This window comes from Streptopelia decaocto (genome assembly GCF_964273445.1).
Source record: "Streptopelia decaocto genome assembly, chromosome: 15".
NCBI classification, from domain to species: domain Eukaryota; kingdom Metazoa; phylum Chordata; class Aves; order Columbiformes; family Columbidae; genus Streptopelia; species Streptopelia decaocto.
In genome coordinates, this window is record NC_138670.1 from 5,423,316 (window position 1) to 5,438,889 (window position 15,574).

The window sequence follows — 15,574 nt, forward strand, 5'->3', positions numbered from 1 at the left end:
CTTCAAGCGCTGCTATCCCTCCTGTAATTTTGTCCTCACTTTGAAAAACCCGACTAAACATGGTATAAACAAAACAAAAAAGGTTCTTTCTCTATAAGCTCTTGCTAACTCTCTGCTGCAGCAAAACCCAGTTCCTTCTTTCATTATCACGCAAACTTACAGCAACAATTTCTTGTTTCCTGGGGTCAATAACTCGAACTTTTTTGTCTTTGGAAGCTGTACAGATTAGGCTGCCATTGCGATTCCAGCTCACGTTGTAAATCATATCCACGTGCATGTCATCCAAGTTTATGAGGGCTTCACCTGTCCCCACGTTCCAGATGATGATTGCATTGTCACAACCTAAAAGTAGAAAAAAAACCCACTAAAATCACTGCACTGGTGTATATAGAAGAAAAAAGGAAGGAAAAGCAGGAGGTACTGGTGGAGATGGAGGTCTGTGGACACTGCTACGGCAGGAGCTTTGTGCAGGAGCTCTTGGGTCTTGGTTCAACTGCAGGATACAGAGCAAGAGATGCCAAGGGCAAGGAGGCGATGTTCTTGCATCTCGGTGTGTGAGAACACTGGCTGGCAGCCAGTCATCGCCTTCTCGGGTCAGGGGGATGTGTGGCAGAACGAGTCGAAGTGCCACGGATGGAAAACAGGCAAAGTGGCAGCAGGAGAAACGGCACAACAAAGGGAAAAAAGAATGGCAGGCAGTGAAGGCTGAGGTCAGCACTTCCACAGGGACTATTAACACAGCTCTCGGCTGGGTGGTTTTGTTCAAGGACCAGACAGCAAGAAGACAAAAATAAAGCCCAAGATAAGACAACAGCAACATAAAGAACAGGACTGGGAGACCAGGTAAGGGAAGGAACGCACAATGTGCGACTGAGCAACTTCTCCTAAGGATCAGGTGTGAAAATATGTAACAAGGCAAAAGATAATCACTTTAAACTCCCAAAGGGCACGAAAGACATCCCAAATCAATTTGTTGTCACCAGGAGAAACCCTAGAATGACCTGACAGCATCACTTCTCCTCTGTGTTTCTCAGGAGTAATCCTGGCCAGACTGCATGGACACACACATGCTGCCTGTGAGCACAGGAGCCTGAGGGAGATACCTACGAAACATCACCTTCTCTTCGGTACGTTCTCACACTGACTTTCATTACATTAAGTGCCACAAGGTCAGGAAGTCCAAGCATTTTTGGAGAAACCAGATCAAAACCATATCAGATTTTCTGCTTTTATTGGGCTCCAGCCTTAAATTCATGCTGTAAAAGCCTCAGACCGTGCTAATGGATAATGACTTACTCATTTTATTTCCATAATGATGTGACTGTTTTTCAGAGGTCTAAAGAATCTCATTGCATAGACCATACCAGTCAAGGAGACAGTTTTGGAAATGCTGGAAATGAAAACACGTGGAAGGAACAGACTTTGGGATACCTTGTGGGGATCAGTGGAAAGGAGAAACAGTTGAGCGTTTTTTTAAAGTATATGCAAACAGGGATGAGGAGAGTGCAGATGTAAACAGTTATCAGCGGATGAAGCTTGCAGATCAAATAAAGTCTGGAACAATTTTAGTACTGTAACTCATGCCTCCAGACAATTTCCTGGTCCTCGTTCCTGTAAACCGAAGATAAGAAAAGGCCGAGCCAAGGCAGGGGCTGTGAGCCACGTGTCCCACTGTTCCTATTGCCATTAGTCTTGTGATTCACCAGCCCCAAAGCAGCTGGGAAAGAAGGAAAAGGAGTCAACAAGCTCTTCTCCAAAACACCTGGTATGCAAGCAAAACGCGCAGGAGAGATGCTGGCAGCCCCCGTACCTGCGCTGAGCAGCACGTTGCGCGCCGTCGGGTGCCAAGCCACGATGCCGACTCGCTTGGAATGTCCTTCCAACACCACCACCGGCTCCGTCAGGGACAGCGTGAGCCCGTTCTCAGGGATCTGCCACACCTGGGAAGGGAAAAGGAAAGAGGGTCAGCCAAGGGCCGTCCCCGCAGAAAAGCGTGTGACCCATTTGCTTCGCCACAGCACAAGGCTGAGTTGTCACCTCTCGATATAAACAGGAAGAGAGAAATGGGGAGAGAATCGTTCCCGGACACCAATAAACCTTTGGGTCATCTGCACGTAACATCCTTCCAGCAAATAACCACCAGCTACTTACGCCGCAACGAGCGCATTATCACTGTGTCCAGAGGTCCATTCGTGTCAGGTGCTGCCTGAGAAGGATTCACCAAAAAATTCACCTTGCAGCTCCAATTCCATCTGAACAAGCTGCTGTCTTTTCAAATTACGCAGCTATAGTGGTGACTGCTTTTAATTTCTTTCAAAATACTGACAGTTGGTTTTCCATTATGTTCAGAGCCTCTTTTCAGACGCCATTTAACTGGGGAAAAGCAGTTTGCTCCTGGCAAAGGTTAAACCGGCCCAAGTTAGCGCTGCAGGAATACAGCAAACTGCCTGTTTGGTTTTTGCCTGTGTGGTTGCGCAACAGTTCTGCTGCAAACACCTCCAGGAAAGTGCCATGAGGAGGGGAACAGACCCCAAGGCTGGCAGAGCGCTGGGATTCCAGTGCCGGGGTCACAGCCGGTTTATGCGCCGAAGGAAGTGGCTTGTGCAACCGGCAGGGACCGGGGACAGGAGAGAGAAAACCCATCGCCCGTGCCCCAAGGTAGGACCAGCCCTGCCAAAACTATGCCTGCGATTCAGCACCGGACAATCGCCTTTGAACTGAGTTTGACCTGCGTGTAGTGAATTAAAAATGGAATGGAAAGCCTGTCAGTGAGCAATTATAGCTGCCTATAGCTAGGTGGCAGCATTAGAGCGCATTTGCTTCGCCTTCTTTTGTTTGGTTTTCCTGGAGCTGGAGGACAAGGCTGCCCAGGGTGCCCAAGCAGCTCTCGGAGCCGGGAGACGCGAGCCCAGCGCGGTTCCGAACCGATGCAGGCTGATGTGAGGGAGGGCGACACGGGTTTTTGCGCTAATCCCAGTTTCTCCCTCCTCGCAGGGGCGGCTGCTGCTCGAATCGAAACCTCCGAGATGCAAAAATTCTCAGCATGTACCAGCTCACCTCTGCACAACCCTAAAATTATTTCACTTTTCAGTGATGCAGCTCTCAGCGGCCTCAGCACCCCGGCGGAAGGACCTGCGACAGACTCATCACGTCAGCAGAGAATTCCCCTGCCAGGGCTGAGAATCCCTCTTTTTCCTCCTGCCTGACAGAACAGCGCTAGCACCCAGACAGCAGAAACCAGGGCTTTTACCAGCAAACACATTTTAAAACTGGGTTGCAAACAAGAGCTGTTCAGCCTGGGAAAGCAGAACATTGTCCTGATAGTTCCACACCAGCTTTGCGAGCGACCACAGCCACAGCACGAGAGCATCATGCTGAAACACAATGCGTCTTGCAAACGGCAACAAATCATCTCACCTGCGCAGATAAAACCCAGTTAGAAGCTGTAAAGAAGCAGCTTTCTACTTGCCAGTCAGGGAATAACAACCTGACAGCAGCAACAGTTGAAAACACACCTGCTGATGGGAGAACTTCAATATCCATCTGTTAGAACTGCTCCCTGCACTTAACGTCAGGACTGGCACATCCCTCAGATGAGCCACCCCCATTCACAGCTGTAGGCAGAACACAATGCTGCAGAAAACAGATTATTACCTAAACCAGTAAAATGGTTGGAAAGAAAGGATGAGAGCTGGGAGATGTCAGCAGAGACAAGGCAGGGGAGCCAGGGGCTCCGGAGCAGAGGGACGGGAGGTGACACCAGCGCAGGGACCAGGGGATGCTTGACACGAGCAGCTCGGGTCTGACAGCTCTGCCTGGCAGGTAAAACACTGAATTTATTCACAAAAAGGCCCAGAAGCAGCATGAGATTCTTGGCCAAGTGTGACGTGGGGATGCAGGGACAGCAGCAGGGTCGGAGCAGCTCCAACACCTGCAGCCAACTGTCTTCCCATGGCCCCGAGGTCCCCGTTTCTGATCCGCACTGTCCCAGCCGGGAACGGTGTGGGGATCCTTTGGAGCAAGCACTTCGTAGCAAAGCAACTTATGAGCTAGAAAACTCCAGGACCAAGTTTAAAGGCGAAGCAGCGAGGGCAGGGGGTGGGAAAGGAAAGGGAGGTATTTGAGGCAAGATACAAATGAAAAGGATTTTTTAGAAGCCTCTGGAGGACAGATTTTCTTTTTTTCTTTAAGGGAAAGCCCCTATAGTTTACAGCAGCTGCAGAGCAGCGTCATCCTCTGCAGATTACAGAGACTATTGACTTAATAATCCTGCTTGGTATTGCAAAAAAACCCCAAAATCCAGGAGTGTGCAAGATCGGGGTGTGTTTCTGAGAGCCCCAGCCCATCATTCCAGCACGGGGCGGGAGCCCATCGTGGCAGCAGGTGAAATCACATTCACCGGGCAAATTCAGGCACTTTCGCTTTTGAAGCAGGACCCACCCTGCGGAAAGTGAGGGCTTGGGGTGAACGCAGAAAGGAAACCTGGAAACATCGCAAGATTAACAGGACGTCAGTAAGTTTGTCAGGTCTCCCACCTGCGGGGGTTTGGGGGTTGCTTGGTTTGGTTTTGTGGGTTTTTTTAAGTTAAAATGGCTGGTTTGTTTGCGATGGAGGAAGTGAAGTCACGGCACGGTGGTGCGGAGAGGTTTGGGTCTCAGAGGAAGAGCAGGACGGGAAAAGGTTTTGCACAAACAGCGTGTGAGGAAGAAAATAAAGCCAACTTTTCCAGCACCCTTTTTATACTCTTTAAAAAGAATCAAAACCCTTCTCTTCTGGCCCTGCACCGACCTGCAGAGACCTTTAAGTCAATTTCTAGAAATGACATTAACTCCTAAATCCACATTACATGTGAAAGAAATGAGTTTGAACCCTGGGTTTTACCTGTGTCACTGCAGGAAAATGCACTTTGTGCACCCGTTTTTCATGGCTACAAGACCACCTCCTCCACTAGCCAGTCCCGATTCATCCTGTCCTGGTACCACATCTCAACTGTCTGCCACCAGGCTGCTGTCCCCGGTCATTGCAAGGAATATGGATTAATTTTTAAAACAATGTGCTCAATCAGACAAACTACTCTGGCCATTGCATGTGATCTTATTAGTATTCACCTTCTGATGGAGCAAATTTTGCATATCTGAGAAAGGACACCTGATACCATCTACAAGCCTTGATATAATCAAACGTTTTCTAGCCGAATTTAAAACCTGCAGTAAATTACAGTCACTCAGCAGAACAACCACCGTTAATATTTCAGAAATTCCTTATTTGTTGGCACAAGAAAATCCGCTCTTCAAAGAGAACACCAGCAGAGGCCACAGAAGGTATCTGCGCACCACAGGGGTTTAAAGGATGTTTTCCTGAGAACAATTCAGAGTGGAGGAGATGGGGTCCATTCTGCTTTTTCCTCTGCTGGGATCAGTGATGTGCTCATACCCAGCAGCCCCGGGACCTGCACAAAGGTGGCCTGAGCATCACCCCCACCATCTGCCCCTCTGCCTCCACATCATTTCTGAATGTACCAGATGCGACAGCAAAATAAATGAGTGTATCATCTGAAACTGTCAGATCACACCTGTCAGTTACCTCCCATCACACAAATCTTGACACAGCTGCTAATAGTTAAATCTCTAAAGCTGCCCAAGCCACAAAGCCCAGCGGTACCAGAAAACGATCTTTCTTTCCCAGCCCCCTATTTCAACTCCTAGTCTCAGGATCTCAAACACCAGAACCTGCTCAAGGTTTATATGCAGCTCACAGGGTATTTCCACCTTCTGCAAATCTGAGGTTTTATATATATATAAATGCTTCTAGCTGTTCAAAGGGCCAAGTTCACCTTCCCTGCGCAGCACAGAGGCTGCAGACAGCTCCAAGTGGTGGCTGCAGGGAATCGGGTATTTCTCACAAATCAGCTGGCACTTGTGCAGAAAGCCACACGATCTCCTCTGCCACAGCCCTTTTCTTATTTCACGTTGGCTGATGAAGAGTTTGGAGCTGCTGAACAACCACAGGTTCTTTCGAGTGAGGTGTGTTCAGTGCCAGGCTGTTCAGGAAACAGGACTCCAAAACCTTTACTGAAGAAAAGCAAAGAAACCAGGATGCTAAACTACCTGTGCCAGGACAAAAACGCAATTAAAAACAGGGAGGCCCATTAGCTCATCCAGGTTTTTTTCCAAATACCCCACGCCAGGTTGTTCTTTACATACACGATCTCTGTCCAGCCAACAACTATCCCAAATGATTTGGGACACATCATTTCTCACCCCAAGTTCCAAGATACTAAACAAGAAATTCAATTTAAGTCTTTAACTTTGAGGCTGGACCAGATGATTCTTGAGGTCCCTTCCCACCTGGTATTCCACGATTTGATGATTCTTTAGCTAGTCCTCTCTGCTTTCTCCATCGCTACAGCTGGCACTCAGCTTCACCGCATTTTAAACCTGCAGCTGACACGCACCTAACACCATGAGCTGCATATTGCTTGTTCCTTCGAGCGCAGCAAGGACTCATTTTTATTTCCCACTGCTTGCTTCCATCAAGACATGGTCAGGCTGACCGGTCCCATGCAGGAACACGAGCGTGCAGACGCGTGTTGCCCCCAGGGCCGCAGGGGAAGCTCGTCCCTCCCATCGGTGCACGCAGACAAAGCAGCAGCCGCAGCAAACCCAGTGCGGCCCACGGAGCTCGTCTGGGCACTCGTAGGCTCAGATTCTCGCAGATGAGTTTGTGTCTACATTAGGAGCATTTGGACAACTTGTAATTGAACACTGTTGGTTTTTCTGCATAATTCAATCCCTCTGGAGCCTCCCAACATACTTCTCATTGCACATGGATTAGCGACTTATTTTGCCTCCAAGGCGGCAGCTACGGACTCTCTGTCGATGCTCGTGTTTCAGACGCTGACTCGCAGCCCTTCTGGATCCTGGTTTCTGGAAGAACATTTCTGCATCCTCCAAAGCTTAGTTCTAACCCAGTAGCGACCATTACAAACACAGAAGCTTGTTGTTTTGTTTTATATTAAATATAGCACATTTCGTTAACATGCTTCAGCTTCCAAGACTGAGAGATCACAGGATAATCCTCTTGGGATGAATCCCCTCCCAAACATTTTAACGATGAACAGAAGCAAAGGAATTTATCTGACATGATCTATAATAAGATTTCAATATAACATTCAGCCTACAGCATTTCTAAATATGGCCAAAGATCACTGAAGTTATTTGGCATTATTTCATCTTACAAGGATTTTCTTTCACTTATTCTGCTGTGTTTGCATACGCAGGATTCCACATCCATCACGGAGCAAGGTCGTCTATTGTTCACTGGGCCTTGACTGAGGTAAAATAGGTCTCAGGACCAAGGCTGGCAGGTGCAGAATTTGGACTATTTTTAATTTATTCAATTTAAAAGCCCTTTTGACATCTACTCACAACCTGCAAGTATATGAAATAAATTTAAGCCTCACCCTTAAATCAAGGGGTGAAGCAATTCTGAAACCTGATGGGCTTGTTCCCCTCCAGTCCCCACCTCTTCCCACCGCATCCATCAGGATATCTGAGGTAAGGAACCACCTCCATCTTCTGCAAAACCAAAACACCTCCCAGCACTGACTGGCACACTTCTCTTTCCTCTTCCCAAACATGAGACAAATCCCCAGGGGAAGGAAAAACAGAAAGCAATTGAAGACAAAGCCAGGAAGACACGGGCCAAGTCCGTCTCAGTGCTGAAGAGATTCTTCTCGTTGGTCTGAGGCTGCACCTTCTCAAACAGTAACACGACAAGAAAGTACCAATTGTGAGAGTCCAAATTCTGCTGTTCCGCAGGTAAGAAAGCTCGTTCTGCTATTTTTGCTCCAATTTTTAGCTAGGCCCTGCAGCCCAGACAGCATCATTTCTTAAAGCAAGATAAAACGTGCATGGTATCATGGTACCATGGTACCAGCAAGGACTCTGCCCTTGGCATCAGGACACGAGATGTCTTCAGAAATACAAGTGTCTTTTGCAGCCGCATTTTTAGCATGAAGCAAACCCCACCCTGCAAGACAAAGTAAATACACTCACCATGACGGTGCAGTCCTCGGAGCCACTGGCGATGACCTGGTCATTATGGGGACACCAGTCGATGTCCAGCACCGGTCCTGTGTGGCCACACACTGTGGGGTAGGACTTGTCAATCCTGCCTGTCTGAGGGGGGAAACAACAAACAGAGCTGTAATACACAGCCAGCACAGCTCGGAGTGGAAGAAGATGCTTCCGAACGCCCCATTAGCTCTCTCAGTATTCAGAGTTTCATGAAATTTGAATCATATCATGTATCGGTAGAGAAAACAAATTAGCAACTCTCTTCTCCAGCACCAACCAGCTGGAAACTCCTGATGGTGAAAGACAAGGTTCAGAGGCTGGACTCCCTGCAGATGCAGGGATGCCTTGCTGCCCATATCTCAGCACCTGCTGTGACGCCGTCCCTCTGCCTGTCCCCAGCGTTTCGAGAAAAGGACTCTGCCCGACCAGTGAAGCTCTGGTTTTGTCTGGGCTTCACAACAACTGCCGGTGACAGCTAAAGATAACCAAGCTAGAATTTTAACTGAATTAATTCGAAATGAGACAAATCTAGTGATGCCAACGCAGTTGTTGCAAAGACACCAACCTCGCCAACTAGATCTACGTTGTGCTGATGGGGCCTCTTAATACACCAAAGCACTTGACACCCCCAAACCGCTGATGGATCCAACACTCCTGCTGCGCCATGTGAAAGGAAATAAAAATCACTCTAATCTTCGTTATCTCTCTTGGTCAAGTCCTGCTCCAAGGGGTTTTGTTTCCAGGGAATGCTGTGATGGCCTTTTCCTGAGCGGTGGGAGAAGAGAGACAGGAGGGAGAGGTCTGGGACCAGGTCGTCGTCTTTTGTGTTTAAACACGCAGAAGAAATGGCTGGTATGTCACTGCCGCCACTCCGCAGTGACATTCCCCAGCCCTGGAAGCTGCATCTCGTAATCTATGCCTCCCACCCATCTCCACGCGCAAGGCTGTTCCTATTCAACGCTGTCGTACGTACAAAGCATCGGAATAATGCTGGATACTGGCTTTGGAAAACCCCTGACCTGAAGACCTCTACTACCAGCACAACAAGATATAGATCCAAACAAAGTTAGAGAAACAAAACCACTGCTATTTCCGAAACAGAAAATTTAGGTTTCAAAAAATAAAACCTGTCTCAGTGATTCAAATGCTTTTAAAATGATTAGAAGTGAAAGTGTTGTAGATGAAAAGCCATAAACCAGACATTCAAAAATTAAAGTCTGTGTAATCCCTCTTGGATGCCATAATGTGAAATAGGATTTAAAAAATTAATACACCCAACTGACATGTATAGTCAATCCACTTTAATTTATCTAATTAAAAAAAGAACCATGCAGAGCATATGCAGGCAAACATAATTCAGAAGTCGCATTACTGGCCAGATACAAACATAGACCTAAACCAAAAGAAAAAATGCGACTAATTCTGTGAGGCTGAGTGACTACCTGATCTCACTCCCAGGCAGGGCTCAGAGTAATCCTCTAAGACGAGCCTACGGTAATTATTTGAGGGCTGCACGAGTGCTTGTCAGTTTAGTTTAGAGTTTTTACAGTAATTTATTACTGCAGGGAGGAAGGGAAAAAAAAATTCAATTTGAACAATTTGAACAAATTAAACCACAAACTTCACCTTTCAGTTTTGATCATGATGAACCTGAACACCAGGAGCTGCAGCAGCCAAGTGCGTGTGACAGCGGGGACCAGGCAGCCCCACCGCCTGCTTTTGATCACCTAAAACCCAGCTCGTTTTTTAAACCAGCTATCTTGTACATCCATTAGCTCTCTAATGGTCAGCGGGGAAAATGAGATGACAGAGGCTCCACGTGAGTTCTCGATGCCTGAAAGCAGAAGGGAGCAGTCCAGCCATGGGCTCAGCGTGGTTCCTCAGCAGGTGAAGCTCGGCGTTGTCACCAAGCTAGAATAAAACTCAGCCTTGTCACCGAGCTGAGGAACTTGAGATGGATGCACAGGCGTGGCTGTTTTGGACAAGGACACGATGCATTTTTCAGCCCAGAGCCATCTGGATCAAGAAGAAACAGCAGATGCGCAAAGGAGAAGTTAAACCAAACTGAGCAGAAACACCTTTGCACCACGTTGCAGGTGAACAGCTGCCAACCAGCATCACCTGCAAAGCTCAGCCTTTTCCTGCCTGGATGTGGCCAGTGACACACAAAAACCAGCTCTAACAAGGGAACAGAGCAAGGATGGGGAAAACGAGATGTTATTTAGGAGGAGTGTGGGGGATGCGGTAACTCCAAGCAACCTCAAGCATATTTATTCACAAAAATGTGCAAAACCATGCAAGCAAAGTATAAAAAAAAAGAGATGTCACACTGCTGCAAATACCACAGCACCCAGGGCTGGCAGAGGAAGACTCGGCTGGGGGAGATGCCGAGATCAACTCCTACCCCTGGGCATGGCACTGCTGCACGAGAACAGACTCCTCTGCCCACCAGCGTCCACACATAGTGTCAAAACAGCAAAATGAGAATAAATAAGGACGGAGAGGGACAGAACAGGCGAGTGTAAAAGGCTGCAGCACTGCTCCAAGCTGCGAGAAGTTCAAGCGCTTTCAGAGAAGCCGCTGCCGTGCGGTCAGAGACACAAAACCGTCCTCGCAGGGCGGAGGAAACCGCGGTGCTTTCCTGAGCACACAGCGAAGGGCGAGAGCTCTGCCCGGCAACGCTCCGACACGCGCTTCATCTGCTCCGTTTAAAAACAAACAACACTTTTATTAGCAGGTCTGACCCTTCAAAGGGGATCAGGACAGGGTGGGGTGTCACAGGACAATAACCTGGGTCACCAGCCCGGGCCTGGCCCAGCACCCAGCAGGGTGAGAAATGAGCGTTTTTTAACTCAAATGTGTTACTTTACCACCGATTTGTAACGAGTGTCTGTGCAGGACACACCGCAGGTTCCTCCTCCCAGCATCGCTCCCCTCCGCGGCACCGGGCACCCCTGTTCATGCCATCGGGTGGGATTAACCATGCACAAAATAGCTTTAAAAACAATATTTGGGGGGCTTTGCCAAAAGGGAAAGAGCAGGAAGCCTGCAGTAGGATATTAATAAAACACCAGCTAGTAAAATGACCAAATTCAACGTTTCTAAGTACAATTCCTTTGAAAAGAGACACCTCTGCCACAAGGACACCACAAGGTTTCGCAGCTTTGCTGCCAAATGGGAGTGTTTTCACGCCACCATAATACTCGCAGGTTTGGGGGGGTTATTTATTTATTTTTAAAATGTAATCTGTTAATTAGTTCAGGATTTTAAATAAATCTCAAGTGCTGATACACAGCTTAAAATTAACTCGGAACGACTTCAAGAAATTAAATCCTCCTCATAATCCATCACAACTCTGGCTGAGCAACACACCACAGTAACAACTTCTGAAACTCAGAGTTGTGTTTTCATCAAAAGTCATCCAAAAGGTGAATTTGAGGATTACTATTAATATGCTGGACGGTGTTCACTACGAGCACACTTAATATTCAAGCCCTTGCAACAGGTGATGAGATGATCTTACCGAATGAACTCATTTAGTGCTTTCATGTATCCTGGATCAGGAAAAAAAAGTGACAGATGTGAAAGAAAAAAAGTAATGAAATCCAGAAAGGCCAGATAAGTGTCACAGGAAAACTGCTCCTAAAAGTGGTAGTTTTATGAATTAATTTGACTGCCTTACGGTGGCTCCTCTGCCAGAAAAGGGCAACTGGTTGCAGGAAACAGCTCATGGATTATGGTAAAAATATCGGGGAGAACAGCTGCTTCCCCCAGCCCCTGGTTGTGCTCATTCAGATCCCCATTTAAAACAGGGAAGTGGCATCAAGTTGCACAAGCAAAAGCAACTCCCCCCTCCCCGCTTTGCAAAAGTTTGAGGAAGGAAATCAGGTCACCACTGCAAAGCCTGAAATACAAACCCACCAGTACCTTTTCTCTGCTAGAGAAAATATTCCCTTTTTCTCAGCTAAATTGTGATTTTTTTTCCCCGCAATGAGCTCAAGTTTCACAAAGTCCAGTAGAGTTTAACGTGTTCCAGCCATGGAACCCCCAGCACTGGCTGCAGCAGCTGGTGGTGCAGGAGGCGGTTGGGGGAAAATGCTGCAGCAGGATGTAAAAAACGCATCGCGCTCCCATGACCGGGGCAAACAGCCATTAGTCACCCAGCAAACCAATCAAGGCATCCAGAACGAATTGGGAAGGTTATGAAAAGTGTTACTCCCAAAAGGTCTACTGTAATGTCACGCAATAAGAGAGTTGGAGGGATAACTGCATGCTGCTTTCCAAACATCGCTTGTGCCTCCGAAAATCCCTCTGTGGTGCTTCTATTCTCGTTCTATCGCCTTGACGGTGGCAGGGCTGTGACATTACAGGTGCTACAGAAGAAAGGTCCTTGTTCTGAACATAAATGGATGCACAAAGTGACGAAAAACACGGGTGCAAGTTACTCCTGGGCAGATTCTGCTGGGACACAATAGGGAATTTTTTCCTGATAAGAACAAGTGGCCATTGGAACAACCTCCCCAGGGAACTGGTGGATTCCTCAACACTAGAGAATTTTAAGGTTCAGCTGGACAGGGTGCTGGGCCAGCTTGTCCTGACCAGGCTTTTGCCAACACAGTTGGACCAGGTGATCCTTGAGGTCCCTTCCAACCTGGGATTCAATGATTCAACTGCAACAATCAACTGCTCACATGCTGGCTTTAAAACCTGAAAAAAACAACACAAACAACCCCCCCAAAACCCAACCTGAACTGCTAATTCCTGCACCTCAGCGCTGGGTGCACAGCATGACTCTGGTATTTCAGCTGATGTCTAGAAGAAAGCTCTAAACACAATTTAAAATCAAATTTCAGCCCCGGCTAACTTGTACCTGAGAAAGCCCTTCAGGCAGAAGATGCAGAGATTCCAAACAAAGAGACCTGCTGCCCAGAAATTACATTAAAAAGACACAGAGTCACTTGTTTGTTCTGTCCCTAAAGTATGATTTCTGAAGCAGACAATTCCCCCATTAGCAAAATGGGGAATTTTCAACTGAAAACTGATTGGTGTCTTAAATGTTCCAGGTTCTGGGATAAGTGGTAAAACCCCTGCAGAGTGGAGAAAGGAGGCAACGCCTCTCTATGCAGAGCAGATGGACGAAAAATCTGCAAGAAACCAGGATTTAGCAGTTCCACCAGTCACAAGATAACCTGGATATTTTAAAACCACCAACGTCTTGCTTTTTAGTCAGTTGTTACAGAGTTGTCTTGAATTTTAATTTCCTCCACCCAGCATTCAAAACGACGTGGAGCTGCGTGGAAGTCTGACCAAATTTTAGGGGGAAATACCCCTTCATAGTGTCCCACCTTCAAACTTCTCTTAGAGGGACATTGCTACAAAAACGAGCTGCAGCACTAGCACTGACATGGCTCCACGGCAGCCGAAGCGACACGTTAATTCATTTTAATTCCCGTACTTCCATCTACACTCCACCTAAAATTCTGCAAGGCCTCAACGAACCCACCAGAACGGTATCTCTTATTTTACGCTCAGCTCAGAAAAGAATTATTCCCCACCGCCAAGTCCTTCCTGGAGGAATGAGGTCCCGGAACAGCTGATTAACAACCTACATATGGCAAATTGAACGCGACAGCGTGTCACTTGCAGAACAACGTATTCCTCCCCAAAGATCATTCCCGAGGTGTGCGCTCGCCCACCCACGTGCTCGTTGCCTCCGAGCACCCGTCTGATCACAGCCGGGGCAACGGGGGCGCAACGAGGAGCCCGGCACACCAGAGCAAACATCTAATAGAAGGTACATCCAAAGGGGGCCGAATAAGCCTCTTCCGAAGGCCTTACATAACGCGACTTTCCGCTGCGGGCATCTTTCTAGAGGAACTGAAACAAAAAGGAACCCTGTGCAGCAGCTTTATTCTTTGCAGATACAAACGGCAAAGATTTCTCAAGGAAAGGAAAAAAAACCCACTCTTCCTTAATTCCCTAACACCCACCCATCTCCATCTAACCCAGCAGCACGTACCCATCAGCAAAGACTGAAGAGTTTTACCTGGGGGTTACCTGTTCCACCTGGGGTAAGGCTCACAGAAAACTGACTCTAAAAGCCTGCAAGCTTCCAGTTTAATGGTGATATTCTACAGTAATGCTTTGCTCACCAGTCACCCACAGCCCAGGATAAGCAGCTGCGTTTTCAGTTTTTCCCTGGTGTGTACAGTTAATGCTGATTAGCTTGACTTTCATCATCTCCACATCATTAACTGACATAAATCACAGCTTTTTGAAAACATGTGCTGTGTTCCAAGCGAGACCATCTCTCTGCAGACCGGCCAAACCTGTGGGAATTGCAATTTTCAGCAACTCGGATGGCGGCTCTTGCCGGAGCATGGGAATGGCGAGGTCCTGGCAAAAAACCCTGCACATGTGCATGCAAAAAAAACAAAACAAAACAAAAAAGCCCACAAAACAAAACAGGAAATTCAGACAAAGCCTTTCCCCTGCCAGCAAACCCCGCTCGGCTGCACCGGCCCTGGCTGCTGCTCCGCGCCGGGGGATGGAGGAGGATGCAGGGATGGAGAGGAGGGGGGTGCAGCCCCCCGGGTCTCCGCACACCTCCCTGCCCCGGGGGCTGCCGGAGGGTCTCCCACCGCCCCCGGGCTCGGTCGGGGGGTCCCGGGAGGTCCCGGGGATCGCGGGGCCCGGGCGCTCAAGGGTTAACGGCCGCGCACTTGCCGCGCCGCGCCCCCGCCCCCGCCAATCAGCGCCGGCGGCCGCGAGCGCTGCCATGACCATATAAGGTAAAAAGCCGCGGCAGCCGCAGTGCCGCTGCGGCGGGAGCGGCTGCGCGCGCGCGGCGCGGAGGGCGGGGCCGCGGGGGGGAAACTCCCGCGTTTTCCGCCTCCGCACATGGGTGCGCGGAACGGGGAAAGGGGGGGTGTTCAGCCCTAAAATCACCCACACACAGACCCCCGACCCCCAGCGCAGGGCCGGGGAGGGAGGTGGGAGGCGCCCGCCTGGGTGCAAAATCCACTGCCGCCAGGGAAAAAAAAAAAAAGACTAAAAAAAGCCGTTTAAAATGAGTAAAAACCACTTTTTTGTGATGAGCGGTGCAGGATCCGCTCACCCCGTGCGGAAGGTCAAGCCACATGAGAAGCCATCCCCAGTGACCCACACAAGCCAGGGCTGAGCGGACACGGTGCAATTAAGTCACAGGAGGGTCATTTCCCTGCAGAGCCTGGCAGCCTCCGGAAAGCTCCAAAATGCAGAAAATCATGTTTTTATGGCTCAGTTTTAACATCATCCCAAAACCATGGATTAAAATTAATCCTTCTCCCCCGCCCCTGAATATAACAGAGAGGTTTTAGCTGTGGGAACTCAATGATTTTCTGCTAAATGGGCTCAACCAGAAATCAGAATTTTCGGGTGTTGAAGGAAAGATTTCATCAGCCGTGGCTATAAAAATAAATGAGGAACACAGGAACTGGTTAGAGCAAAGCCAGCAA

The 15,574-nt window shown here is 48.4% G+C and overlaps 1 protein-coding gene across 1 annotated transcript in view; it reads right to left on the reverse strand.

Moving 5' to 3' along the window:
* The window catches only part of CORO1C (coronin 1C), a 40,404-nt gene that overhangs the window by 6,237 nt on the left and 18,593 nt on the right, over positions 1 to 15,574 (reverse strand). The window contains exons 3-5 of the mRNA XM_082066092.1: positions 8,058 to 8,180; positions 1,811 to 1,940; positions 161 to 342 (exon numbers count right to left, since the gene is read on the reverse strand). Coding sequence (XP_081922218.1) covers positions 161 to 342; positions 1,811 to 1,940; positions 8,058 to 8,180 — 435 coding nt within the window. The remainder of the gene's footprint in view (positions 1 to 160; positions 343 to 1,810; positions 1,941 to 8,057; positions 8,181 to 15,574) is intronic.